General features: G+C 55.0%; 1 protein-coding gene across 2 annotated transcripts in view; it reads right to left on the bottom strand.

The window, feature by feature from the left end:
• sema6e (sema domain, transmembrane domain (TM), and cytoplasmic domain, (semaphorin) 6E) overlaps window positions 1-25,826 on the bottom strand; it is a 93,305-nt gene that overhangs the window by 9,800 nt on the left and 57,679 nt on the right. Inside the window, exons 4-17 of one of the 2 annotated variants that reach the window (XM_041181612.1) lie at window positions 24,962-25,022; window positions 23,034-23,096; window positions 22,275-22,376; window positions 20,274-20,364; window positions 17,889-18,008; window positions 16,389-16,477; window positions 14,238-14,455; window positions 13,891-14,022; window positions 12,763-12,918; window positions 8,640-8,813; window positions 7,916-8,053; window positions 5,219-5,296; window positions 2,042-2,100; window positions 311-355 (exon numbers count right to left, since the gene is read on the bottom strand). In XM_041181612.1, coding sequence (XP_041037546.1) covers window positions 311-355; window positions 2,042-2,100; window positions 5,219-5,296; window positions 7,916-8,053; window positions 8,640-8,813; window positions 12,763-12,918; window positions 13,891-14,022; window positions 14,238-14,455; window positions 16,389-16,477; window positions 17,889-18,008; window positions 20,274-20,364; window positions 22,275-22,376; window positions 23,034-23,096; window positions 24,962-25,022 — 1,526 coding nt within the window. Of the gene's footprint in view, window positions 1-310; window positions 356-2,041; window positions 2,101-5,218; window positions 5,297-7,915; window positions 8,054-8,635; window positions 8,814-12,762; window positions 12,919-13,890; window positions 14,023-14,237; window positions 14,456-16,388; window positions 16,478-17,888; window positions 18,009-20,273; window positions 20,365-22,274; window positions 22,377-23,033; window positions 23,097-24,961; window positions 25,023-25,826 lie in introns of those variants that run through there. The other variant, XM_041181613.1, reaches the window with a different exon arrangement.

The following is a 25,826-nucleotide window of genomic DNA, read 5'->3' as shown; positions in this document are numbered from 1 at the left end:
GCACTCCCTCGGTACTGACACTGCGTGTAGTGTCGGCCTGGTATTTGTGTTTGAGGGCCATTGGGCTCCCAAGGTAACCCCTCACTGTTGCCCTTGGAGGGGCCAGCCAGGTCAGAGGTCAAACGCTGGCCACTCCTGGGCTGTGGTTGGCTCAGGACCATGGGGGAGGGGTGGGTGAGGTATGTCCGAACATCAAACCGGTCGCCCGAATGGTTGGAGGTCTCCTCACAATTGAACTAGCCCATTGCACACGCCAACCCCTCCCCCTCCCTCTCTGATGGGCAGCAAGAGGTTCTGTTTTCTAACTCACCATTGGATGGATCCTGCAGACTATTCCGGATGGATGGAGCCGGGTCTATGGGGAAAAGCAGAACAAAGGGAAGAAAGGCAAGAGCGGGATGAGATGAGAACCCACGGAGATAGTTCAGAATTACTGGGTCCAGCCAATAGGCACGGACATTCACTGGTCCCCACACAGACTGACCTCTCCCCTCTGACGCCGCCCCCCCCCCACCGCCACCACCACCACCACAGTTTGACCTTGACCTACTGACCCTTACAGGTTGACCTCTACGGACTGATCCCCCAATAAACTGACCCGAAATTACTCCTGGAGGTCACTCTTGACCAGAAACTGAACTGGGACCAGCCATATAAATACAGTGGCTACAAGAGCAGGTCAGAGGCTGGGAATCCTGCAGTGAGTAACTCACCTCCTGACTCCCTAAAGCCTTTGCACTATCTAGAAGACACAAGTCAGGAGTGTGATGGAGTACTCCCCACTTGCCTGGGTGAGTGCAGCTCCCACAACACTCAAGAAGCTCGACACCATCCAGAACAAAGCAGTCCCGCTTGATCGGCACCCCATCCACAAACATTCACTCCCTCCACCACCGACGCACAGGGGCAGCAGTGTGTGTACCATCTACAAGATGCACTGCAGCAACTCACCAAGGCTCCTTCAACAGCACCTTCCAAACCCACGACTCTACCATCTAGAAGGACAAGGGCAGCAGACACATGGGGAATACCACCACCTGGAAGTTCCCCTCCAAGCCACTCACCACCCTGACTTGGGAAATATATCGGCCGTTCCTTCATTGTCGCTGGGTCCAAATCCTGGAACTCCCTCCCTAACAGCACGGTGGGTGTACCTACACCACAGGGACTGCAGCGGCTCAAGAAGGCAGCTCACCCCCACCTTCTCAAGGGGCAATTAGGGATGGGCAACAAATGCTGGACCCAGCCCAGCAACGCCCACATCCTGTGGATCTGGGTTTTAAAAAAAATCGAGTAAATATGATTGACGAAAGAACCTTTCACAATCTTAGGAGGCAGATTCAGATACTGCAGTTCCTGCTGCCCAGTTATTGAGCAGCTGAAACAGAGGGCACTGTGCCAGAATCACATACCTGTACCCACACACACACACACCTGCCACCCAGCAATTCAAAATAACAACTTCAAATAACGATTGACAAACACGCACTTCAGATCTGGGCAGGTCCCTTAAGGTTGCCTGCAGGTTTCAAAGCTGGGTTTTGGCTAGGGCTGGGGAAGAGAGAGAAAGAGAGGGACAGGGACAGAGAGAGAGAGAGAGAGGGAGACAGGGGAAGATTGGGAGTCTGAGGGGGGAGAGAAAGAGAGACAGAGACATAGAGAGACACACGCACACACAGACAGAGACACACATACATATGACAGGCAGACAGAGACACGCACACACACATATATAGACAGGCAGACAGAGAGAGAGACACAGGCACACGTGCACACACACACAGGCACACACACAAAGACACAGGCACACACACAGACGAGAAATAAAAAGAGAAAGGAGAAATCAAGAGACAAAGATAGACAGAAACAGATAGTGACAGGAAGGAACAGAAAGAGGGAGTGAGATGGGAATGTTTTTGAGCGGGTAGCTGTGTGTCTATGAAGCGTGCAGCAGTTCCTTTCAGAGAATCGCACACAGAGCCAGCAGCAGAGTATCGGGGGAATTTAGCTCAGGGGGTACGGTGCCCGGGAATATACTCACCCTCACACTGCTGTAGGTACTGGCTCCTCCCATACTCCACATCCTGTTCAAAGCCGCTCCTGTGGAAAGGTTGGAGTGGTTTATTTATTCAGTGCGCCAGCACATTCAACCTCACCCCCACAACACTGGGGGCAGCTTCACACCCACCAGGGCTCACCCAGGTGGGAGAGGGAGCAGGACGAAGGGCCCAAACCCACCCACACTACCCCCCCCCCCCAACACCCCCCCCCCCCCCCCCCCCAACAAACTCCATGCTGATCTGAGTGTGGGGGCAAATGGACATGGGAGTGTGGCCTGGCCAGTGTTTTAGCGTAACAACGCCCCTCTCTGTCCATTCCCGAGACCCAAAATCCCTCCAGAGACTGGAAACCTTTCACGTTTGAGTGCCAGTACCCGAACGGCTGTTTGAACCTGAAGTCAGCACGCCCTCCGAGTAGCGCAGTGCTCCCTCGGTCCCTCACTCGGAGGGGCGGTGGTGTAGGGGGCGATGTCGCTGGACTAGTCACCCACAGGCCCCGAACAATGCTCCAGGGACACGGGAACAAATCCCACCACGGCAGCCGGTGCAATTTCAATCACTTAATGGAGGAGGCCATTCAGCCCTGCAAGCCCTGTACTGAGGCCCTGGCTGATCCACTTCAACACTGTTTTCCCACTGTATCCCTTGACATTTTTAATATGTAGAAACCAATCGATCTCGGTCTTGAACATACTCAATGTCTGAGCCTCCGCAGCCCCTCTTGGACAGAGAATTCCAGAGATTCACCACCCTCTGAGTGAAGAAATTCCTCCTCACCTCAGTCCTCAATGGCTGACCCCTCATTCTGAGACCGTGACCCCTGGTTCCCCAGCCGCAGGGGAACATCCTTCCTGCAGCTACCCTGTCAGGCCCTGTGAGAATTTTGTATGTTTGAATGAGATCGCTTCTCATTCTTCTAAACTCCAGAGAATAAAAGGCCCAGCCTATTTAATCTTTCCTCCTAGGACAATCCCACCATCCCAGGAATCAGCCTGGTGAACCTTCGTTGCTCTCCCTCCTTGGCGAGTATATCCATCCTCAGGTAAGGAGGCCTAAACTGCACACAATACTCCAGGTGTGGTCTCACCCAGGCGCTATATAATTGCAATAAGACATCTTTACTCAATAAACCTGGAATTGGAAAGTGAGTCTCAGTGATGGTAATCATGGTAGCCATCATGGATTGTCAAAAAAACCCATCTGGGTCACTAATGTCCCCTTTAGGGAGGGAAATCTGCTGTCCTTACCCGCTCTGGCCTACACGTGACTCCAGACCCACAGCCACGTGGCTGACTCTTAACTGCCCCTGTGAAACGGCCGAGCGAGACCACTCGGCTCAAGGGGGCAATTAGGGTCGGGCAACAAATGCTGGCCTTGCCCAGTGACACCCCCACATCGTGCGTAAGAATGAGAAAAACATTCCTCGCAAAACTTGGGGTTTATTGCTTCTTGGCTAATTCCGGGGAGGCTGATGAAGCACCAAATGGTGGGCCCACAAAACAAGAATCGGCCCATGTGTGCGTTGATGGATAAATACGACTCACAGGTGTTTCTCAGATCTAACTTCGAAAAAAATCTGTCCTCATGACAACAGAAACCACATTTGACAAAATATTGGGTGAATGACATACCATCACCAACCTGGGGGTTACCATCGCTGAATCCCCCACTATCACCATCCTGGGGGTTACCATCGCAGAATCCCCCACTATCATCATCCTGGGGGGGGGTTACCATCGCCGAATCCCCCACTATCACCATCCTGGGGGTTACCATTGACCAGAAACTGAACTGGACCAGCCATATAAATACAGTGGCTACAAGAGCAGGTCAGAGGCTGGGAATCCTGCGGTGAGTAACTCACCTCCTGACTCCCCAAAGCCTGTCCACCCTCTACAAGACACAAGTCAGGAGTGTGATGGAATATTCTCCACTTGCCTGGATGAGCGCAGCTCCCACAACACTCAAGATGCTCGACACCATCCAGGACAAAGCAGACCTGCTTGATCGGCACCCCATCCACAAACATTCACTCCCTCCACCACCGATGCACAGTAGCAGCAGTGTGTGTACCATCTACAAGATGCACTGCAGCAACTCACGAAGGCTCCTTAGTACCTTCCAAACCCACGACCTCTATCATCTAGAAGGATAAGGGGAACACCACCACCTGGAAGTTCCCCTCCGAGCCCCTCGCCATCCTGACTTGGAAATATATCAGCCGTTCTTTCACTGTCGCTGGGTCAAAATCCTGGAACTCCCTCCCTAACAGCACGGTGGGTGTACCTACACCACAGGGACTGCAGCGGCTCAAGAAGGCAACTCACCCCCATCTTAAGGGGCAATTAGGGATGGGTGATAAATGCTGGCCTAGCCAGTGATGCCCACATCTCATGAATGAATAGAAAAAATAGTGGCTGATTTACTGTTAGTTAATAATTCCCAATATTCTTAACATCTGACTTTGGCCCTGTCACTATGGGGGTGACTGAACAATATCTGTTGATGCAGCCATCTTTGAAGGCCAGTCTAGCCACATGTACATACCTGCCCTTATTAACTGGATTTTTAAGTCTTTCTCAGCAAAGAGAAAGCCCCTTGCACTTCCTGTGTTGGTTTCTGGAAACTTCTCCAACCACATATGTTCAGCTAGGGGAATCCACGAACCTATCCTTGCCGTCAGACTTGGTATAGGACAAAACACATGGCATTCCCCAAGGGAGCTGGTTTATTCCGGTTTGTGGTTTATATACATACGTACACAAGAAGCCACGAGGGCGCTATTACAGGCACCAGGGCGGCCACGCTTCGCTCAGAAAATGGCCAACCTGCTGGTGCACGGAACGCCAGGGAGTGCCCTGCGGCAAGTGGCCGGCCCAGTGGTCGAATGGTCAGGGAGCGCCCTGGACAAAATGGCCGATCTGGTGGTCAAGCAGTCAGGGGAAGGTGTGCCCTGCACAAAATGGCTGACCTAGTGGCCCAACGGTCAGGGAATGCATGCCCTGCACAAAATGGCTGACCTAGTGGCCCAACGGTCAGGGAAAGCCCTGTGTGAAAATGGCTGACCCGGCGCTCAAGTAGTCAGGGAGGGAGCACAAAATGGCTGCCCGGCTTGTGTTAAGGGGCAGTGAGCCGTTGTTGCCAATTGGGCGACTGACCTGGTCCCAGGGTGGAGTGTGTCACAGCGTCCTGTCTTGAGCCAGCCGCAGTAGGGGTCCCTCGAGCCGATGCAAGCCCTGAAAGCGGATAAAAGCTTTCACGTTAGCAGTAATAAAATTCCCTCTCCAGCCTCGGCCTCCGCGAGGCAACAATTAACTACATCGTGTGGTTGGGGGCGACGTTTGAAACTGGGGTCACCATGGCCCCCTTGGGCCCACCCAGGCCCATCCCCTCCCCTCTTCATTACCTGCTGGGATTGACCCTTGTCTTTCAGGATAAATTCCACCTTGACAACTTGATCCTGCCTCTTGTTTCTATTTACAAATTATTCTCGGGCGAATTTCTAGCAAGAGAAAGCCTCCGGATTCTAACCCTGGTCCCACAACCCCAACCGGTCGTCTCGCCTGGCTCCCAGAGGGCATCTAAGGGAGTAGGCCGCAGGTCAACTACACCCATAGCTCCATTTCATGTCGTGTCATCAACATAATAAAACCTCCCAACTTCCTTCAAAAGAGGAACATTGGACAGAATCTGACCCCGAGCCACATGAGGAGATATTAGGGACAGGGTGACCAAGAGCTCAGTCAGAGAGGTCAGTTTTAAGGAGCGTCTCAAAAGGGGGTAGAGAGAGGGACAGAGGTTTAGGGAGGGAATTCCAGAGCTCAGGGCCTCCCCGCCAGGCAGCTGAAGGCACGGCCGCCAATGGTGAAGCGATGGGAATCGGGGGATGGGCAAGAGGCCGGAATTGGAGGAACGCAGAGATCTCGGAGGGTTGTAGGGGCTGGAGGAGGTTACAGAGATAGGGAGGGGTGTAGGGGCTGCAGGGGATTACAGAGATAGGGAGGGGTGTAGGAGCTGGAGGAGGTTACAAAGATAGGGAGGGGTGTAGGGGCTGGAGGAGGTTACAGAGATAGGGAGGGGTGTAGGGTCTGGAGGAGATTACAGAGATAGGGAGGGGTGTATGGGCTGGAGGAGGTTACAGAGATAGGGAGGGGTGTAGGGGCTGGAGGAGGTTACAAAGATAGGGTTGGTGGGACTGGAGGAAGTTACAGAGATAGGGAACAAGTTGAAATCCCACTTCCTCCTTGGTGACCTAACCGGAGATTTACCCTTTGTGACGTCAGACTGGCCACTTCTCCAGAGTGATTCAGCATCCCCCCCACGCACTTCACCGAGATAGGGGGCTTCCCCTGGCGCTGGGAATTGTGGGTCAGGTGTCCCACCATTGAAACGTGACTGTTCTCATAGTGGATGGAATCTCCCCTCAGCTTCTCTCAATGAACATTCCCCTCTCCAAATTGTCTTTTTGTGTTGATTGCTGCAAGGGGATGTTGGACCTTCCCTCACTGTTGCCTATCTCAAAATCAAGCCCCCACTGCCAACGCTCACTCTGTCACACATTCAAATAAAAACCTGGAGGTTAATAAATAATGTTCACAGTGTGTCCGTGGCTCAGAATATTATTGGCCTTGTTAATGTCGTTAATGATGGCTTTAACCTCTGAGGTGAGGGGCTGGTCGAGGGATGAACCGGCCCCAGCTCTCTCTCTGGAGCAGTCCAGTCACTCTCACCCCCCCTCCTCCGCTTCCACCACCCCCAACGGGCAGCGAGTTCCAGGTCATTACCCCTCACTGTGTAAAATAATTCTTCCTCATATAGCCTCCCACCCCAAACAACCTACTGCATCTCTTGCCCAAAACCTTAAATCTGTCCCCTCCCCCTCACAACCCTTGTACGACCAGCCAATGTGAGCAGCTTTTCTCCACCTCCCTTATCTAAACCTGTCACCATCTTGTCCCCTCCCTCTCTCAAATTCTCCCCTCAATCTACCTTCACTCCAAGGAGAACACGCCCCGGCTTCTCCAACCTAACCCTGTCCGCTAAAGGTCCCCTCATCCCCAGGAACCGTTCTGGTAAATCTCCCTCCGCACCCTCTCGATGACCCCTCACAACCTTCGCAATAATGTGTGGGGACCGGGACTAGGTTGTGGCCTAACCAGAGCTTTACAAAAATCCGGCGTAACTTCCCTGCTTTTGAACTCGACGCCTCTGCACATGAAGCCCAAGTTCTCCCAAGTGCTTTGCTAGCTACTCTCATAGAGAGATAGAAACTAGGAGCAGGAGGAGGCCATTCAGCCCTTCGAGCCTGCTCTGCCATTCATTATGAGCATGGCTGATCATCCAACTCAATAGCCTGCTCCCGCTTTCTCCCCTTACCCTTTGACCCCTTGCGCCCCAAGAGCTAACTCCTTCTTGAAGACGTACAACATTTTGGCCTCAAATATTTTCTGTGGTAGCAAATTCCACAGGCTCACCGCTCTCTGGGTGAAGAAATTTCTCCTCATCTCAGTCCTAAATAGTCTACCCCATCTCCTCGCACGCTGACCCCCTGGTTCTGGACCCCCCCCCATACATCGGGGGGCATGCTGGGAGCTCTCAGTAGGCCCTGCCACCTACAAAGATGGAGGCCCTGCTCACTTTAGTACCAATGCTCCCCGACCCTCCCGGCACAATTCACCACCTCACCCTCCCCCCGTTTTCAATTCCCTCTGCCCCTTTTCCCCGCCCCTGTCGGCCAGCCCATCCCATTGGCAGCCGCTGGGTAATGTGCCCCCCCCCCACCACCTCTCAGTGGGCAGGGGGGGTCCAGACTGGCTGGCTCCTGGCCCGAGAGTGGGAGGACGATCCTTCCTCACCGTTTGCACTTCCCGTGGCTCCCGCATCGGCTCAGGGGCACCCGGACTAGACATCCTGGGAAGCCCACGAACACGGCGTGGTGGTCCTTGTCCAACTCCAGGTCCAGGATCCTCCGGTCCACACCTTTGACGCTGCACCTGAGATGGCAGACAGAAGGAAACAGGTTGAGCGCTGGTTTCGGCGGGGTTTTTGGCTTGAGGGGGGAGGGGAGGGGAGGGTGGGGGGTGGGGGAAGCGAGTGGGGGGGTGGGGGGACAGGGACCGTGAGCGATGGGGAGTCCAGTCCTTACCCAAACCTGGCCTGACCCATGCCCGCGTTGCCCTCTCACTCCACTCAGGACACGGGGAGGCCATTCAGCCCCTCTAGCCCTTCCGTTAGATGGATGTCCTCCTTGCTCTGAGCCCCTGCTTGGGCCCCTAACTCTTAAACCCCTCAACCCAACAGAAAATCTCAGTTTAGATGTTTCCAATTGACCCATCCCAGCCTCGACAGCTTGTTTTGGTGGGGGGGGGGGTCTGAGCAGAGCTTCCCAAAACTAATAACTCCCCCCCCCACCCCAACCCCAAAACCCTTGTACACCTGCCACTCTTCAGGTGAGTTACCTGAAGAGTTGGCTGGCCCCCCAATCCCACACCCCACCTTTGCCTCCTCTCGGGCCTTGGTCCTCCACCACGACCCTTGACCCTCGGCCCCCATGTCAAGGGGCCCTCCTCCCTCGCTTACCTCACCGGGTTGTAGACGTCCATCTCCTCCAGCAGGAGGCCACCCGCCGGCGCGCCTGGGTCTAGTTGGGGTAGCACCTTCAGGAGGGTCCCGTCCTCCGAGCCCACGAACAGCACGGTGTAGTTCTGGTACGGTCCGGCCGCTGTGTCCACCACCACCTGGGTCAGCTTGGACCTGAGGGAAGAGGGGGGAGGGGTGAAAGGTCAACAAGGAGGCAGGGGTGGCGTTGGGGGTTGTGGGGGGGTGGTGGTTAAGGCTGCGAGGCTGCTTGGACAATGGAACCAGCGATGAATCAGCCCCCGCGGGGGCCAGTGTTTAAAGCGGGTGCGGTCCACAAGCACAGCGGCAACAAACTTCCTGACAAATGGCCACCGGCCTGAACCATTTTGTTTTTTTTCTCCCTCTCTCTCTCTGTCACACTTTCTCTCTCTGTCACTCCCTCTCTCTCTCTCTCTCTCTCTCTGTCACACTTTCTCTCTCTGTCACTCCCTCTCTCTCTCTCTCTCTGTCACACTTTCTCTCTCTGTCACTCCCTCTCGCTCTCTCTCTCTCTGTCACACTTTCTCTCTCTGTCACACTCTCCCTCTCTCTCTGTCACACACTTTCTCTCTCTGTCACTGTCTCTCTCTGTCACACACTTTCTCTCTGTCACTCTCTCCCTCTCTGTCTCTCTCTCTCTCTGTAATACACTTTCTCTGTCACTCTCTCTCTGTCTCTCTCTCTCTGTCACACACTTTCTCTCTCTGTCACTCCCTCTCTGTCTCTCTCTCTCTCTCTGTAATACACTTTCTCTGTCACTCTCTCCCTCTCTCTCTGTCTCTCTCTCTGTCACACACTTTCTCTCTCTGTCTCTCTCTCTCTTTCACTCTCTCTCTGTCACTCTTTCTGTCACTCTCTCTGTCACACACTCTATCTCTCTCTCTCTGTCACACTCTCTCTCTCTCACTCTGTTGCTCTCTCTGTCACACACTCTATCTCTCTCTCTCTCTCTCTCTCTCTCTGTCACTGTCTCTGTCACTCCCTCTCTCTGTCACTCTCTGTCTCTCTCTCTCTCTGTCACTCTCTCTCTCTCTCACTCTCTCTGTGTCTCTCTCTCTCTCTCTGTCACTCTGTCTCTCTCTCTCTCTCTGTCAATCTCTGTCTCTCTCTCTCTGTCACTCTCTCTGTCTCTCTCTCTCTGTCACTCTGTCTCTCTCTCTCTGTCACTCTCTGTCTCTCTCTCTCTCTCTGTCACTCTCTCTCTGTCTCTCTCTCTCTGTGTCACTCTCTCTCTCTGTCTCTCTCTCTGTGTCACTCTCTCTCTCCGTGTCGCTCTCTCACTCTCTCTGTGTCACTCTCTCTCTCTCTCTCTGTCTCTCTCTCTCTCTCTCTGTGTCACTCTCTCTCTCTTTCCGCAGGCCTTATCGGTGTACTTCCACTGCTCGCTGGCCTCCATTCCCGATTTTCAACTGGCCTCCCGCTCTCCCTGGCCCACAGCACGCGTCTCCCGCCTCCCTCCCCAAGCTCCTCGGAATGCAGGGACAGGAGGAGGCCATTCGGCTCCTCGAGCCTGCCTGCTGCCTCCCCCCCATTCAAAACAATCATGTCATCTTAACTCCGCTTTCCTGACACCCACTCCCACCCTCCACAGTAACTCTGGCCTCCTTTATTTATCAAGAGCCTGTCTAACTCAGCCTCGAGTATCAGAGACCCGGCCTCTACTGCTCTCTGGGGAACAGACTGACCACCATCTGAGAGAGAAAACTCCTCCTCATCTCCGTCTTCAATGGGAGACCCATTATTCCGAAACTGTGCCCCCCCCCATCCTAGATTCCCCTACGAGGGGGGCAAACATCCTCCCAGCATCCACCCTGTCAAGCCCCACCCCCCCTCAGAATCTTACACGTCTCAATAAGATCCCCTCTCATTCTTCTAAACTCCAGTGGGAACAGGCCCAACCTGCTCAACCTCTCCTCATAAGACAAACCCCCTCGATCCCAGGAATCAGCTGAGTGAACCTTCTCCGAACTGCTTCCAGAATTCAAGTGTGTCCCTGCTTAAGTAAGGACCAAAACTGTACACAGGGACTTGGGAGACCTAGTCCAGGATTCTCTTAAGGTTAACTTGCAGGTTGAGTCGGTAGTTAGGAAGGCAAATGCAATGTTGGCATTTATTTCGAGAGGACTAGAATATAAAAGCAGGTATGTGCTGCTGAGGCTTTATAAGGCTCTGGTCAGACCACATTTAGAATATTGTGATCAATTTTGGGCCCCGTATCTCAGGAAGGATGTGCTGGCCCTGGAGAGGGTCCAGAGGAGGTTCACGAGAACGATCCCAGGAATGAAAGGCTTGACATAAGAGGAACGTTTGAGGACTCTGCGACTATACTCGATGGAGTTTAGAAGGATGAGGGGGGATCTGACTGAAACTTACAGAATACTGAAAGGCCTGGATAGAGTGGACGTGGGGAAGATGTTTCCATTGGTAGGAGAGACTAGGACCCGAGGGCACAGCCTCAGAGTAAAGGGAAGACCTTTTAGAACTGAGCTGAGGAGAAACTTCTTTAGCCAGAGAGTGGTGAATCTATGGAATTCATTGCCACAGAAGGCTGTGGAGGCGAGGTCATTGAGTGTATTTAAGACTGAGATAGATAGGTTCTTGATTGGTGAGGGGATCAAAGGTTACGGGGAGAAGGCGGGAGAATGGGGTTGAGAAACTTATGAACCATGATTGAATGGCGGTGCAGACTCGATGGACCGAATGGCCTAATTTCTGCTCCTATTTCTTATGGTCTTATGGTCACAGTGCTCCAGATGTGATCTCTCCAACACCCTGCACTGTTGGAGCAAGGCTTCCCTGCTTTTATACCCCATTCCCCTTGCAATAAACAACAACGTTCCATTTGCCTTCCTAATCACTTGCTGCATCTGCACACCAACTTCTCCTGATTCATGCACCAGGACACCCAGATCCCTTGGCACCTGAGTCCTGCAACCTCCCTCCATTGAAATAACACACTGCTTTCCAACTCATCCTGCCAAAGTGGAGGAGATCCCATTTTCAAACCCCCCCCACCACCCTGTTCCACTCCAACGCAAACTGCTTGGGCAGATTGAACCTGGTCGCATGGCCCAATTTGTCATCAACTCAACGATTAACATAGGACGAACGGGCCTCCATTTTAATGTTAAGGCCTCCTGAGGGAGGCCCTTGGATATCTAAGTTCTGGAGGCTCCCAGGGACAAGTCTAGAGGCTTGGCAACCCTTCCCCCTCACTCCCCCCACACCACCCCCGCTTCCACACCCCCTCCCCGCACCTCCCCCGCTCTGTGGAGCTGTGTAAGGTGCGTCTCGTGCTGGAAGGTTGAATCTACTGACCAGGCGGGTTTAAGAGCCAAACACCCGGTGCAAGGCTGGATTTACAGGAGGGGGGTGCCCCACTCTTTAAAGCTGTGCCGAGGCCTTGAGGGAGTCCTCCACGGGGGACGTTGTCCAACCCGCTGGGGCGTTCACCTGACGTTCCGGCACATTCCGTGGTCACTTTTACCTCAACTGACCTGGTTTGTCCAGTTCGACCTCATGACCCCCTCATGTGGGACTGCTGGAAGATTCGCTCTCAGCATTTATTGCCCATCCCTAATTGCCCCTTGAGAAGGTGGTGGGTGAGCTGCCTTCTTGAGCTGCTGCAGTCCCTGTGGTGTAGGTACACCCACCGTGCTGTTAGGGAGGGAGGATTTTGACCCAGCGACAGTGAAGGAACGGCCAATATATTTCCAAGTCAGGATGGTGAGTGGCTGGGAGGGGAACTTGCAGGTGGTGGTGTTCCCCATGTATCTGCTGCCCCTTGTCCTTCTAGATGGTTTGGGAGGTCACATCTTGGGGCAAATGGTGCATTTGGGAGGTTAAAGGTTCAGGAGGTCAAGGGTTCTGGAGGTCAAGCGAACAGGAAGTCACAGACTGTAGAGGTCATGGGTTCAGGAGGTGCCCATGTCACCCCCGGAACCCAACACCTTGAGTTTATGGGTTAGCTTCTTAGCGCACTTACTGAGAGCTACACCGTTGTCAAGTTGACATCTTTTACTTCGTGACACCCACCCCTGTCCCCAACCACCCCCCCCAACCCCCCAATCCGATATAGCCTTACCTGCCAACAGTTCTGGTCAGCCAAGGCCTCTCCATGATCAGTGGGACAGTCTCGTCCAAGAGCGGGTGCGACTTGATAAAGGAGAGGCTCTCGTCGGGGAACTCGTTGCTGCTCTTGTAACTCTTGGCCTCCCCATGACCCGCACAACATCCAGGCCTGGGAGTTTGGGACAAAGGAGACAATTAGCGCCCCCCCCTCCACATGTGGGATATCACCGGGCAGCCATTGGCTTATACCTCACGACAGCCGGTGCTGTTTCGAGAAGAGGGCCGAATTTCCCCATCAGGGTTCCTCCCCGCTTTCAGGGAATCCCCAAATTCTGCCCAAGTTTACAGCGGTAGCGGGCGGGGAGGGGGGAGGGGTGAGTGGGGCCTGAGGCCATTCGACAGCCTCTCAAAGAAAGGAATTTGCCCAGCTGGGGCTGAGAGCCACAATCTAGGCCGCAGGTCTCGGTTTGGTTGCTAGGGAAGGCCTCAGGCCCTGAAGATAGCCTGGTAGGGGGAGGAGGGGGAGCAGAGTGGCTAAGTTAACACAGCATTTCCTCCCGGAGTTGTACCCCAGACCCAATCGCAGAGGTTGAAGGCTTTAAGCTAGAGGGAACACTTCATGCATGTGGAGCCTCCAAGGCTACATTCAACGACCTGATGGGGATCGGAGGTGAGTTTTACCCAAATATTCCTTTCTCCTTAAGGGCCACCTGCCATCTTATTGTGCTTTCCTTTAACAGATTTGCAAAATATTATGGGGCGGTAGAGGGTGTGCGAAGAGTCGGCCATCTTGAGTGCTGGGGCAGGCTTTCCAGAGGGCCGGCCTTACCCAGCCCTCTTCAATCTTCCCTCCAATGGGTGCCAGAGGCCCCCAAAGCGCCCTCGGCCAAGCCGTCCAGCCACAGACGCAGCAGCTCAGCTCGCGCGGACGGAAGGTTCCGGAAGTGACGAGGGCCGATTTGGCCTCCCGGGTCCATGCCGGTGCTTGTTCCCGCGAGGGGGTGGGGGGGGGGGGGGTGGTGGACAGCTCCCCAGGGCGCTTGCCCCGCGCGTTCCCAATGACCGTTGGAAGTTGGGATGGGATGGGGTGGTGGTGGGGGAGGGGGTTGCCACAGTTGGACGGTTGGGAGGGGTACCATACCTTGGACTGGGCACCCTGTCATCCGGGACAGGCGTCCAGGTGGAGTCCGTGGATCTCTGCTCCTTAAAAGGCCCACTGAAGGCACTTTCGATGTCATCCATATAGAACGCACAAACGGCCGAGCCGGGAATACTGTGAAACGGGAACACTGCAGCGTTAGTGAAGGCCCATCAACACCAGCAAACTGTTCACCTGTCTCCGGAAAATACTGCTCACCGATCCCCAGTCAACTAAAAACTCATCGACTGAGTGAGTACATAGTGGTCTAGGCGATACTGTCCCCATCAAACACTCCCAGGACAGGTACAGCACGGGGTTAGATTCAGAGTAAAGCTCTGGTATTTTACCTGTTAGTCTGGGTGGTGAACACTCCGATGACTGCCGGACGCTGATTGATGTTCACGACATTGGTCAGTGACTGGAGGGCGTCGAAGTAGAAAAACGAGTCCCCTGACACCGAGCAGTTGAGACGGGCCTTCAGGAATGAGGTCCAGTACTTCTCCAGGACCCTCGGAGAGCCCCCCATGTCATTCTTGCAGATCCGTGCAACCCGAGAGAACACCACCTGTACATGAAGGAGGGGCCGAGAGTGGGTAGGGGAGCGGAGAACGACATAACATCCCTCACATTCACCTCGACACCAGCTCCCAATTATCCTCCACTTTGGAATTCTCAATCCCTCATGTTCAAATCTCACCTCGAACCCCTCCCTATCTCTGTAACCTCCTCCAGCCCCTACACCCCTCCCTATCTCTGTAACCTCCTCCAGCCCCTACACCCCTCCGTTTCTCTGTAACCTCCTCCAACATCTACACCCCTCCCTATCCCTGTAACCTCCTCCAGCCCCTACACCCCTCCCTATCTCTGTAACCTCCTCCAGCCCCTACACCCCTCCCTATCTCTGTAACCTCCTCCAGCCCCTACACCCCTCCCTATCTCTGTAACCTCCTCCAGCCCCTACACCCCTCCCTATCTCTGTAACCTCCTCCAGCCCCTACACCCCTCCCTATCTCTGTAACCTCCTCCAGCCTCTACACCCCTCCTTATCTCTGTAACCTCCTCCAGCCCCTACACCCCTCCCTATCTCTGTAACCTCCTCCAGCCCCTAAACCCCTCCCTATCTCTGTAACCTCCTCCAGCACCTACACCCCTCCCTATCTCTGTAACCTCCTCCAGCCCCTACACCCCTCCCTATCTCTGTAACCTCCTCCAGCCCCTACAACCCTCCGAGATCTCTGCGCTCCTCCAATTCTGGCCTCTTGCCCATCCACCGATTCCCATCGCTCCACCATTGGCGGCCGTGCCTTCAGCTGCCTGGGGGGCCCCGAGCTCTGGAATTCTCTCCCTAAACATCTCTCCTCTTTTAAGATGCTCCTTAAAACCGGCCTCTCTGACCAAGCGTTTGGTCACCCTGTCCCTAATATCTCCTCATGCGGCTCGCGATCTACTTTCAATACTCCTAGTATGATTTCCTGCCTCAAAAGTGCTATACAAATGCAAGTATTTGTTGTGAGGTCAGATGTGAGTGCCGCACTGTCGGAGGGTCAGTACTGAGGGAGCGCCGCACTGTCGGAGGGTCAGTACTGAGGGAGCGCCGTGCTTTCGGAGAGTTAGTACTGAGGGAGTGCCACACTGTCGGAGGGTCAGTACTGAGGGAGTGCCGCACTGTCGGAGTGTCAGTACTGAGGGAGTGCCGCACTGTCGGGGGGTCAGTTCTGAGGGAGTGCCGCACTGTCGGAGGGTCAGTACTGAGGGAGCACCGTGCTTTCGGAGAGTCAGTACTGAGGGAGTGCCGCACTGACGGAGGGTCAGTACTGAGGGAGTGCCGCACTGTCGAGGGTCAGTACTGAGGGAGTGCTGCACGGTTGGAGGCCCCATTTTTCAGAGTGAGACATTAAACTGAGGCCCCCGTCTGCCCTCTCAGGTGGATGTCGATGATCCAATGGCTGCGCATAAAAGAGGAGCGGGGAGGAGGGGTTATTGGCGGGTTGGGGGGGTGAGTTCTCCCTGTGTCCTGGGGCAAATATGTATCCCTCAACCAACAGCACTAAAAACAGATAGTCTGGGTCATTATCATAATGATGTTTGCGGGATCCTGCTGTGCACAAATTTCTGAGTTTCCGACACAACTCTGAGCTCAATTCAAGCAAACTGCCTTTCATTGGCTGGGAAGATCTTCAGGATGGCCTGGGACACTCGAGAAATGTAACATCCAGTGTTCAGCTGTGAGCGGACATCTCCCATCAGCTGCTGAACCCCTGCCAAACACTGACTCCCAGAGCCTGTTCCTGATTCCCCCGAATACACTGACTTCCAGACCCTGTTCCTGATTCTCCGCCAATACACTGACTCCCAGAGCCTGTTCCTGATTCCCCCGAACACACTGACTCCCAGACCCTGTTCCTGATTCTCCGCCAATACACTGACTCCCAGACCCTGTTCCTGATTCTCCGCCAATACACTGACTCCCAGAGCCTTTTGCTTTTGGGCGTCCTTACCCTCCCCAGCGTTGTGTACTCAATGGCGATCTCTCGGAGGAAGAAGTAGATGTATGGACCATGTTCGATTGCATGGACAAAGTGAGGCTCTGTTCCAAAAGAAAGGAGAATCTTTCATTAACACCGGAGTGACCTGATCCTGGGCAGATTTTCAGAGAACTGAGGAGCAGGGAGACCGGCTAATGTTTGATGGGGTTAAAAAGTGCTGGAAATACTCAGCAGGTCTGACAGGATCTGTGGAGTGAGAGACAGAGATAATGTTTCGAGTCCCTATGACTCTCCCTCAGAGCTAAAGGGAGGTAGCGATGTGGTGAAATATATACTGATTTAGGGGAGTGGAACCAGTGAAGCTGGATAGGAGGCCAGCGATAGGTGGAGGTAAAGGAGAGATGGCAAAAACTGTCATAAAGTAAAGGTCAAGAGTTGTTAATGGTGGTGAATCGGCTAATGGTGACATTAAGAAAGCAAAATGTGCTAAGCCCTCTGGAGAGACAGATGTGGGAGTCGGGTGGAGGAAAGAAAGATCGAAAATAGGTTAAAAACTGGGGATAAAACAACGAATGAAAACGGAAATAAATAATAATAACAATGAAAATAAGTGAGAAAAAATTAATTTTTAAAAATTTTAATTTTAAATTTTCATTAAATTTTCAGTAATGTTTTTCTCACATTTCCATTATCATTATTTTTTAAATTGATTTCCGTTTTCAATCGTTGTTTTATCCCCAGCTTTTAACCTATTTTCAATCTTTCCTTCCTCCACCTGACTCTCACTAGGACCAGCCATCTCTTTCCACAGGGCTCACCCTGGTCCGGCCATGATCACAATTTGCTTTCTTAGTGTCACCATTAGCACCTCCTTTAGCCACAACCACCACCCTTAACAATGTCTGTTCATGGCATCTTTTGCCATCTCTCCTTTGTCCCCACTGACCTCCTATCCAGCTTCATTGGTCCCCTCCCCTTTCCCAGTATATACATCACCACATCACTACATCCCTTTAGGTCTGAAAAAGAGTCATACAGACTCAAAACGTTATCTCTGTCTCTCTCTCCACACAGATCCTGTCAGACCTGCTGAGCTTTTCCAGCAGAATTTTGTTTCCATTTCAGATTTCCAGCATCCGCATATTTTGCCCTTATTACGGTGTAGAGGGAGCTTTACTCTGTATCTAACCCCGTGCTGTACCAGCACTGTGAGTGTTTGATGGGGACGGTGTAGAGGGAGCTTTACTCTGTATCTAACCCCGTGCTGTACCTGTCCTGGGAGTGTTTGATGGGGACAGTGTAGAGGAATCTTTACTCTGTATCTAACCCCGTGCTGTACCTGTCCTGGCAAAGGGTGCACATTTTTTTAAATGTCTTATTCCAGATGAATTATTTGCAATATTTAACAGGTTTTTTATTGCTGGGGTGTCTCCAGGGTGGCCTTGGAGGAATTGGGAACCAGTGGATGGAATGGCAGGGTTCGTGGTGTGTGTGAACTCTGAGCTGTTTTACCTTTCAGCCATTTGGAATCGTACTTGACGGTGCGCAGAACCGGATTCTCGCCCAGGCTCCGGTAAACCACTGCATCACTCGCCAGGAAATCGGCCACTGTTGCAGAGTAGAGGTTACCATCTGCAGGAAGGTCAGGCAGAGAACATTAGGCCCATCCGTGTCAGTGACTGACTCCCTGAAACCCCTCCATCACCCCCTCCCTATCCCTGAAACCCCTCCATCACCCCCTCCCTATCCCTGAAACCCCTTCATCACCCCCTCCCTATCCCTGAAACCCCTCCATCACCCCTTCCCTATCCCTGATACCCCTCCATCACCCCCTCCCTATCCCTGAAACCCCTCTATCACCCCCTCCCTATCCCTGAAACCCCTCCATCACCCCCTCCCTATCCCTGAAACCCCTCCATCACCCCTCCCTATCCCTGAAACCCCTCCATCACCCCCTCCCTATCCCTGAAACCTCTCCATCACCCCTCCCTATCCCTGAAACCCCTCCATCACCCCCTCCCTATCCCTGAAACCCCTCCATCACCCCCTCCCTATCCCTGAAACCCCTCCATCACCCCCTCCCTATCCCTGAAACCCCTCCATCACACCCTCCCTATCCCTGAAACCTCTCCATCACCCCTCCCTATCCCTGAAACCCCTTCATCACCCCCTCCCTATCTCTGAAACCCCTCCATCACCCCCTCCCTATCCCTGAAACCCCTCCTCCATCACCCCTTCCCTATCCCTGATACCCCTCCATCACCCCCTCCCTATCCCTGAAACCCCTCCATCACCCCCTCCCTATCCCTGAAAACCCTCCATCACCCCCTCCCTATCTCTGAAACCCCTCCATCACCCCCTCCCTACCCCTGAAACCCCTCCTCCATCACCCCCTCCCTATCCCTGAAATCCCTCCTCCATCACCCCCTCCCTATCCCTGAAACCCTTCCATCACCCCCTCCCTATCCCTGAAACCCCTCCATCACCCCCTCCCTATCCCTGAAACCCCTCCATCACCCCCTTCCTATCCCTGAAACCACTCCATCACCCCCTCCCTATCCCTGAAACCCCTCCTCCATCACCCCCTCCCTATCCCTGAAACCCCTCCTCCATCATCCCCTCCCTATCCCTGAAACCCTTCCATCACCCCCTCCCTATCCCTGAAACCCCTCCATCACCCCCTTCCTATCCCTGAAACCCCTCCATCACCCCCTCCCTATCCCTGAAACCCCTCCATCACCCCCTTCCTATCCCTGAAACCCCTCCATCACCCCCTCCCTATCCCTGAAACCCCTCCATCACCCCCTCCCTATCCCTGACACCTTCTCCAGCCCCGAGACCCCTCCCTATCTCTGTAACCTCCTCCAGCTCCTACACCCCTCCCTATCTCTGTAACCCCCTCCAGCCCCTACACCCCTCCCTATCTCTGTAACCTCCTCCAGCCCCTACACCCCTCCCTATCTCTGTAACCTCCTCCAGCACCTACAACTCTCCCTATCTCTGTAACCTCCTCCAGCCCTTACACCCCTCCCTATCTCTGTAACCTCCTCCAGCCCCTACACCCCTCCCTATCTCTGTAACCTCCTCCAACCCCTACACCCCTCCCTATCTCTGTAACCTCCTCCAACCCCTACACCCCTCCCTATCTCTGTAACCCCCTCCAACCCCTACACCCCCCCCATCTCTGTAACCTCCTCCAGCCCCTGCACCCTTCCCTATCTCTGTAACCTCCTCTAGTCCCTCCACCCCTCCCTATCTCTGTAACCTCCTCCAGCCCCTACAACCCTCCGCGATCTCTGCGCTCCTCCAATTCCGGCCTCTTGCCCATCCCTCGATTCCCATCGTTCCACCAATGGCGGCCGTGCCTTCAGCTGCCTGGGGGGGGCCCTGAGCTCTGGAATTCCCTCCCTAAACCTCTCCACCCCACTCTCTCGCTCTCTATCTCCTCCTTTAAGATGCTCCTTAAAACCGACCTCTCTGACCGAGTTTTTGCTCACCCTGTCCCTAATATCTCCTCATGTGGCTCGGGGTCAGATTCTGTCTGATTTATGCACCTGTGATATTTTACCATGTTGTAGGCGCTACATGAACGTGGATCTCACTGCTCCCCCCACCCTACCCCTCCCAACACCCCCCCTCCGGCAACCCCCCCCACCCACCCACAACCCACAACATGAATTACTGGTCGTGTGCCCAACCCTGGGGCCCCATCTGCTCATGGCCGCCGGCGGGATCTTGCTGTGCGCCAGTCAGTCGGCGGGATTTGCCACATTTCGAGGCCTGCGCGGGAGTGTCTGACTGGCGGCCTCGCGCTCTGGACGTGTGTCCGGCACCATGCAAGGGAAGGCTGACCCCACAACACCCCCCCCCCCCCCCACCCCCTTGCGTGATACCCACCGGCGAAGAGGGCGATGTTGGTCTGCTTGGTATCGAAGGGGCACCGGGCCTGTCCGTTCAGGTCGTCTCCCTCCTGTATTAGCGACTCCATCTTTGAGAAAGGAAGAGAGGGCCCTTTAAATCTCGCGATGGAGAACCGGACTTGAAAGGAACGGAAGACATCCCTGGCCACCCCCACCCCCTCCCCCACAGGATTGGACGCCGACCCCCTCCCTGAATGTTAACGCCGACCCCTGGGAGGCCAAGGCGCCAGGGAGTTACTCGGCAGCGCCACCACTGGCCACACCCCAAAATTGCAGCGTGACCAGCAAAAGTTTACACTGAAAAAAAATGAATGATTCTTATTTGTTGGTGGGGCCTGGGCATCACTGGCTGGTCCCATCTTTATTGGCCTCCTTCAGTTAAGGGTGGGCACTGGAGTCACGTGTAGGGGCAGACTGGGCCGGCTCCCTTCCCAAAGGGGCATTCGAGGAGCAGATGGGGTTTTTTTTATTTTTCTCTGTCTCAATCGGCGATGGTTCCCGATCCCTCGTCAGACTTTCAATCCCAGGCTGGCACTGGAATTCAAATGGCACCATCCTCAGCTGTGGGATTCGAACCCTGGTCCCCCGGAGGATTACCCTCGGTCTCCGGGTTACTGACCTGGACACAGTACCACCTTCCCGACGAGGTGGGAGGGTTTACACTCCGGCTATTTACGTAGAGGGTTTCGGGTGTTAAATAACGACCCAGCACCGGACAAATGTGCCAGTCTTAGCCGTCAGTCATGGAGGAATATTTACTCGGGGTTGGGGGGGGTGGGGGGGGTTGCACTTAGAGACGGTGTCGCGTGTGTGGGCGAGTCCGTGTTTCACATGGTGGAGGCCGGGGCTCCAGACGTGTGTTCCTTGCGTGTCTGACCTGTGCCCTGTGCGGACGTGCTCGCTACTCGTTGTTTTGACTCGTTCACGGTGTGTGTGTGTGTGTGTGTGTGTGTGTGTGTGTGTGTGTGTGTGTGTGTGTCGCCGGCTGGGCCCAGCATTCGTTGCCCCCCCCCTGCCGCCCCACAATTGCCCCTCGAGGAGGTGGGAGGGCGAGCTGCCTTCTCGAGCCGCTGGCGGCCCAACCTGAGTGGGAGGTTTACGTGTCCTGCGTGTGGAGGAACGCACAACGTCCACTATAAAACCGTGAACACGCGTGTGGAGCAAGCGACGAGGGAGGCAGAGGGAATGCTGGTCCTTATTGTGAGTGGGAATGGAGTATAAAAGTAGGCAAGTCTTGCTCCAACTGCACAGGACCTTAGTTAGGCCACATCTGGAGCACCGTGCATGGTTTTGGGGTCTCCTTACTTAAGCAGGGATACACTCGCCTTGGAAGCAGTTCGGAGAAGGTTCACTCGGCTGATTCCTGGGATCGAGGGGGTTTGTCTTATGAGGAGAGGTGGAGCAGGTTGGGCCTGTTCCCATTGGAGTTTAGAAGAATGAGAGGGGATCTTATTGAGACGTGTAAGATTCTGAGGGGTGGTGGGGGGGGGGGGGCGGGGTTACTTGACGGAGTGGATGGCGACAGGATGTTCCCCCCCCCTTCTCGTGGGGGAGTCTAGAACGAGGTTGGGGGGGGGGCACAGTTTCGGAATGAGGGGTCTCCCATTGAAGACGGAGATGAGGAGGAATTTCTTCCCTCAGAGGGTGGTCAGTCTGTGGAATTCTCTCCGCCCCCCTCTAACAGAGAGCGGTGGGGGCCGGGGTCACTGAATGTATTCAGGGCCGAGTTAGACAGATTTTCGATCGACGAAGGGGGTTTGAGGGTTACAAGGTTGCGGGGGCAGACAGAAAAGCGGAGTTAAGACCAAGTCAGATCAGCCACGGCCTTATTGGGTGGAGGAGCTGGTTCGAGGGGCCGAGTGGCTTCCTCCTGCTCCTATTTCTCATGACCGTGTTGCGTGGCCATGTAGCATGACCGTGTTGCGCGGGCGATCCGTTTTTGCACGCCTATCCGGCGTCATGGCGGCCTCTCTCTCACCTTGTAATTCCGACAGACCGGGTTGAAGGCGTTTGTCCCGCAGGCGAACAGGGTCCGATCATTCCGAGGAACCAGGACGCGGATAAAGTTGTGGCATTCATCCTGCAGCGGGGGGGTGGGGGTTGAAACAAATCAAGGCAAAGCTCAGGCACTTGAGGAGCCGTAGGCCCGTTTCCCGCCAGGTCTCCTAGCAACGGGGGAGGGCCGAAAGCCTGGCTGCTCTCTTAGCCTCTCCAGCGCGGCTGGTTTGGAGGTCCCCGGGGATTGGAGCTGGGCAGGGGAAGGCCAAGCGGGACCTATCCCCGTGAAATCTGGGCAAGGTTTTTAATTTCTGACCCGTTCCCGGGATTTTGCGGCCTCTGGCCTGTTCCTTGGCCGCCAATCCCTGGGCCTGGCGGCCATCTTGTTCTAAGGTTGATCCCAGAGTCTTAGTTGGCGCTGTAGGTCCACTGTGGGCAGTGTCACAGCCCTATTGACCACGCGATTTTTTTTTTTTTGTGTTTGTTTGACCCAGTGGATACCGTCCATCGGGGTGACCCCACCCACAGGGTTAAAGAGTCACCCCCCCCCCACACACAGTCTGTATTGGATGAGGTTGGCGGGGGCAGGATTGGTATCAGGTGCATGCGTGGACTCCCCTGCTGCCCCCTCTCCCCCACTCTCCCCACTGTCCGTGACTCCCTTTACACACCCCAGCCAACTCTCCCCCACCCCCACCCCCCAAACCCCCACCCCCGCTGCCCGGCCTGTTTTACTCACGTGTCGTTTCCCTCGTAGGGCACAGTTCTGCATGTCGCTCACCCTGGTCCGCCAGGTCACTTTCTGAAGAAGGGGGACAGAGGCCACACGTGACTCCTTTCCCACCATACTGACCACCCCACCGCAACCCCCCCAAACTCCACCCCCCCTACCAAAAACACCTCCTAACTCCTCCCCCCACCCTTTACCTCGGCCAGGCTTCGCATACAGAGCTGGGCCTCGCGTCCTGCCCAACGCCAACCATTTTGGTCAAGTGGGGTTGCCTCAGGCTGAGGTGAACTTGGGCACCGACTCCCCCTCCGGGTCCTGACCTGAATTGTTCATGTCTGACCCCAGACATTGAGGCTTTGACCATTAACAGGGCAACCAAGCTGGTTGGCATTGCCAAGTCAGGAGGCTCTGGGCTCCAGAGGCTCGAGCCCATAATCCAGGCCGACACTCCCCAGTGTCAGTACTGAGGGAGCGCCGCACTCTCGGAGGGTCAGTACTGAGGGAGTGCCGCACTGTCAGAGGGTCAGTACTGAGGGAGTGCCGCACTGTCGGAGGGTCAGTACTGAGGGAGCGCCGCACTGTCGGAGGGTCAGTGCCGAGGGAGCGCCGCTCTGTCAGAGGGTCAGTACTGAGGGAGTGCCGCACTGTAGTAGGGTCAGTAGTGAGGGAGCGCCGCACTGTTGGAGGGTCAGTAGTGAGGGAGTGCCGCACTGTTGGAGGATCAGTACTGAGGGAGTGCCGCACTGTCAGAGGGTCAGTACTGATGGAGTGCCACACTGTCGGAGGGTCAGTACTGATGGAATGCCGCACTGTCGGAGGGTCAGTACTGAGGGAGCGCCGCACTGTCGGAGGGTCAGTACTGAGGGAGTGCTGCACTGTCAGAGGGTCAGTACTGAGGGAGTGCCGCACTGTCGGAGGGTCAGTACTGAGGGAGTGCCGCACTGTCAGAGGGTCAGTACTGAGGGAGCGCTGCACTGTCGGAGGGTCAGTACTGATGGAATGCCGCACTGTCGGAGGGTCAGTACTGAGGGAGCGCCGCACTGTCGGAGGGTCAGCAGTGAGGGAGCGCCGCACTGTCGGAGGGTCAGTACTGAGGGAGTGCCGCACTGTCGGAGGGTCAGTACTGAGGGAGTGCCGCACTGTCCGAGGGTCAGTACTGAGGGAGCGCAGCACTGTCAGAGGGTCAGTACTGAGGGAGCGCCGGACTGTCGGGGGGTCAGTACTGAGGGAGCGCAGCACTGTCAGAGGGTCAGTACTGAGGGAGTGCCGCACTGTCTTTCAGGCGGAGACATTAAATCAAGGCCGCTGTGTACCCTCCCACAGCTGCTATTGGAAGAATGGCTGGATGGGGCCGGGGGGGTGGCGAGGAGGGAGATTCTCCGCGGTGTCCTGGGGCCCAATACCCACTCCTCATCCAACACCAGCAAAGCCAAAGATCACATTGGCGGGAGCTTGCTGTGCTCCAAACGCCCCCTGCCTGGCATCAGCCACCGCGCTTCAAACCGAGGCGTTTCATTGGCTGCGAGGTGCTTCTGGGACGCCCCGAGGCGACGTGGGGCGCTAGAGAAACGCGGGGGCCTCACTTCCGATCCGGTCAGAGCGTGGATCCCGGTTTGACACCCCTCCCGCTCGGGGCCGAGGGCGCTGAAGCCTTCCTGTAGGCCCCGTTTCCTGTCCCCGCAGACCGGGCCAGGGGTAGACACAACCCCGGCATCTTTCCTTGGCAGCGCCGGGGAGAAAAGGTGTTGGGTGGCGATTGCGCCTGGGGAATGCTGTATTTTCCACACCCAACGGCGTGTCGTGCCCCTGGTTCCTAACCGCCCACAGCCCAGTGGAAACGCACCTTGGCAGGGCCTCCTGGAGCCACTCGCCCTCCCACCAGCCCTCGCCCGCTCACACTCCCTCTAGGAAAGCCTTTAACGGAGCCCAGAACTCACCCTGCGTGGAACCAGTTCTTCCTGAGGACTGACTCCCAGGTCAAAGGAATAGATGTGGTCCCTGTGGTTAAACAAAATATATCATTACTGACAAACTGGGGTGACCCAACGTAAATGCATTACTTGGACAACTGCTGCTGCTGCACCTCCTGTGGCATTGCTCTCCGTCATAGAGGCACGAGTGTGTCACGGTGTTAGGCCTGTGGCATTGCTCACCATCACAGAGGCACGAGTGTGTCACGGCGTTACGCCTGTGGCATTGCTCACCATCATAGAGGCAGAAGCATTTCATTCGCCGCATCGCTCGCCGTCGTAGCAGCAGGAGCCTTGCACGATGATACACCCGTGGCATTGCTCACCATCGTGGAGGCAAGTGTGTGTCACGGTGTTACGCCTGTGGCGTTGCTCACCATCATAGAGGCACGAGTGTGTCACGGCGTTACACCTGTGGCATTGTTCACCATCATAGAGGCAGAAGTATTTCGTTCGCCGCATCGCTCGCCGTCATAGCAGCAGGAGCGTGGCACTATGATACACCCGTGGCATTGCTCATCATCATAGAGGCAAGCGTGTGTCACGGCGTTATGCCTGTGGCATTGCTCATCATCATAGAGGCAAGACTGTGTCATGGTGTTACTCCTGTGGCATTGCTCACCATCATAGAGGCAAGCTTGTGTCACGGTGTTACGCCTGTGGCATTGCTCATCATCATAGAGGCAAGCTTTTGTCACTGTGTTAGACCTGTGGCATTGCTCACCATTCTAGAGGCAGGAGTGTTTCACGGTGTTATGCCCGTGCTATTGCTCACCATCATAAAAGTGGTAGTATGTCACTGTGTAATACCCGTGGCATTGCTCATCATCAT

The sequence above is a fragment of the Carcharodon carcharias genome (assembly GCF_017639515.1).
Source record: "Carcharodon carcharias isolate sCarCar2 chromosome 36 unlocalized genomic scaffold, sCarCar2.pri SUPER_36_unloc_1, whole genome shotgun sequence".
Taxonomy (NCBI): domain Eukaryota; kingdom Metazoa; phylum Chordata; class Chondrichthyes; order Lamniformes; family Lamnidae; genus Carcharodon; species Carcharodon carcharias.
This window is presented reverse-complemented; position numbering and strand designations above follow the sequence as displayed.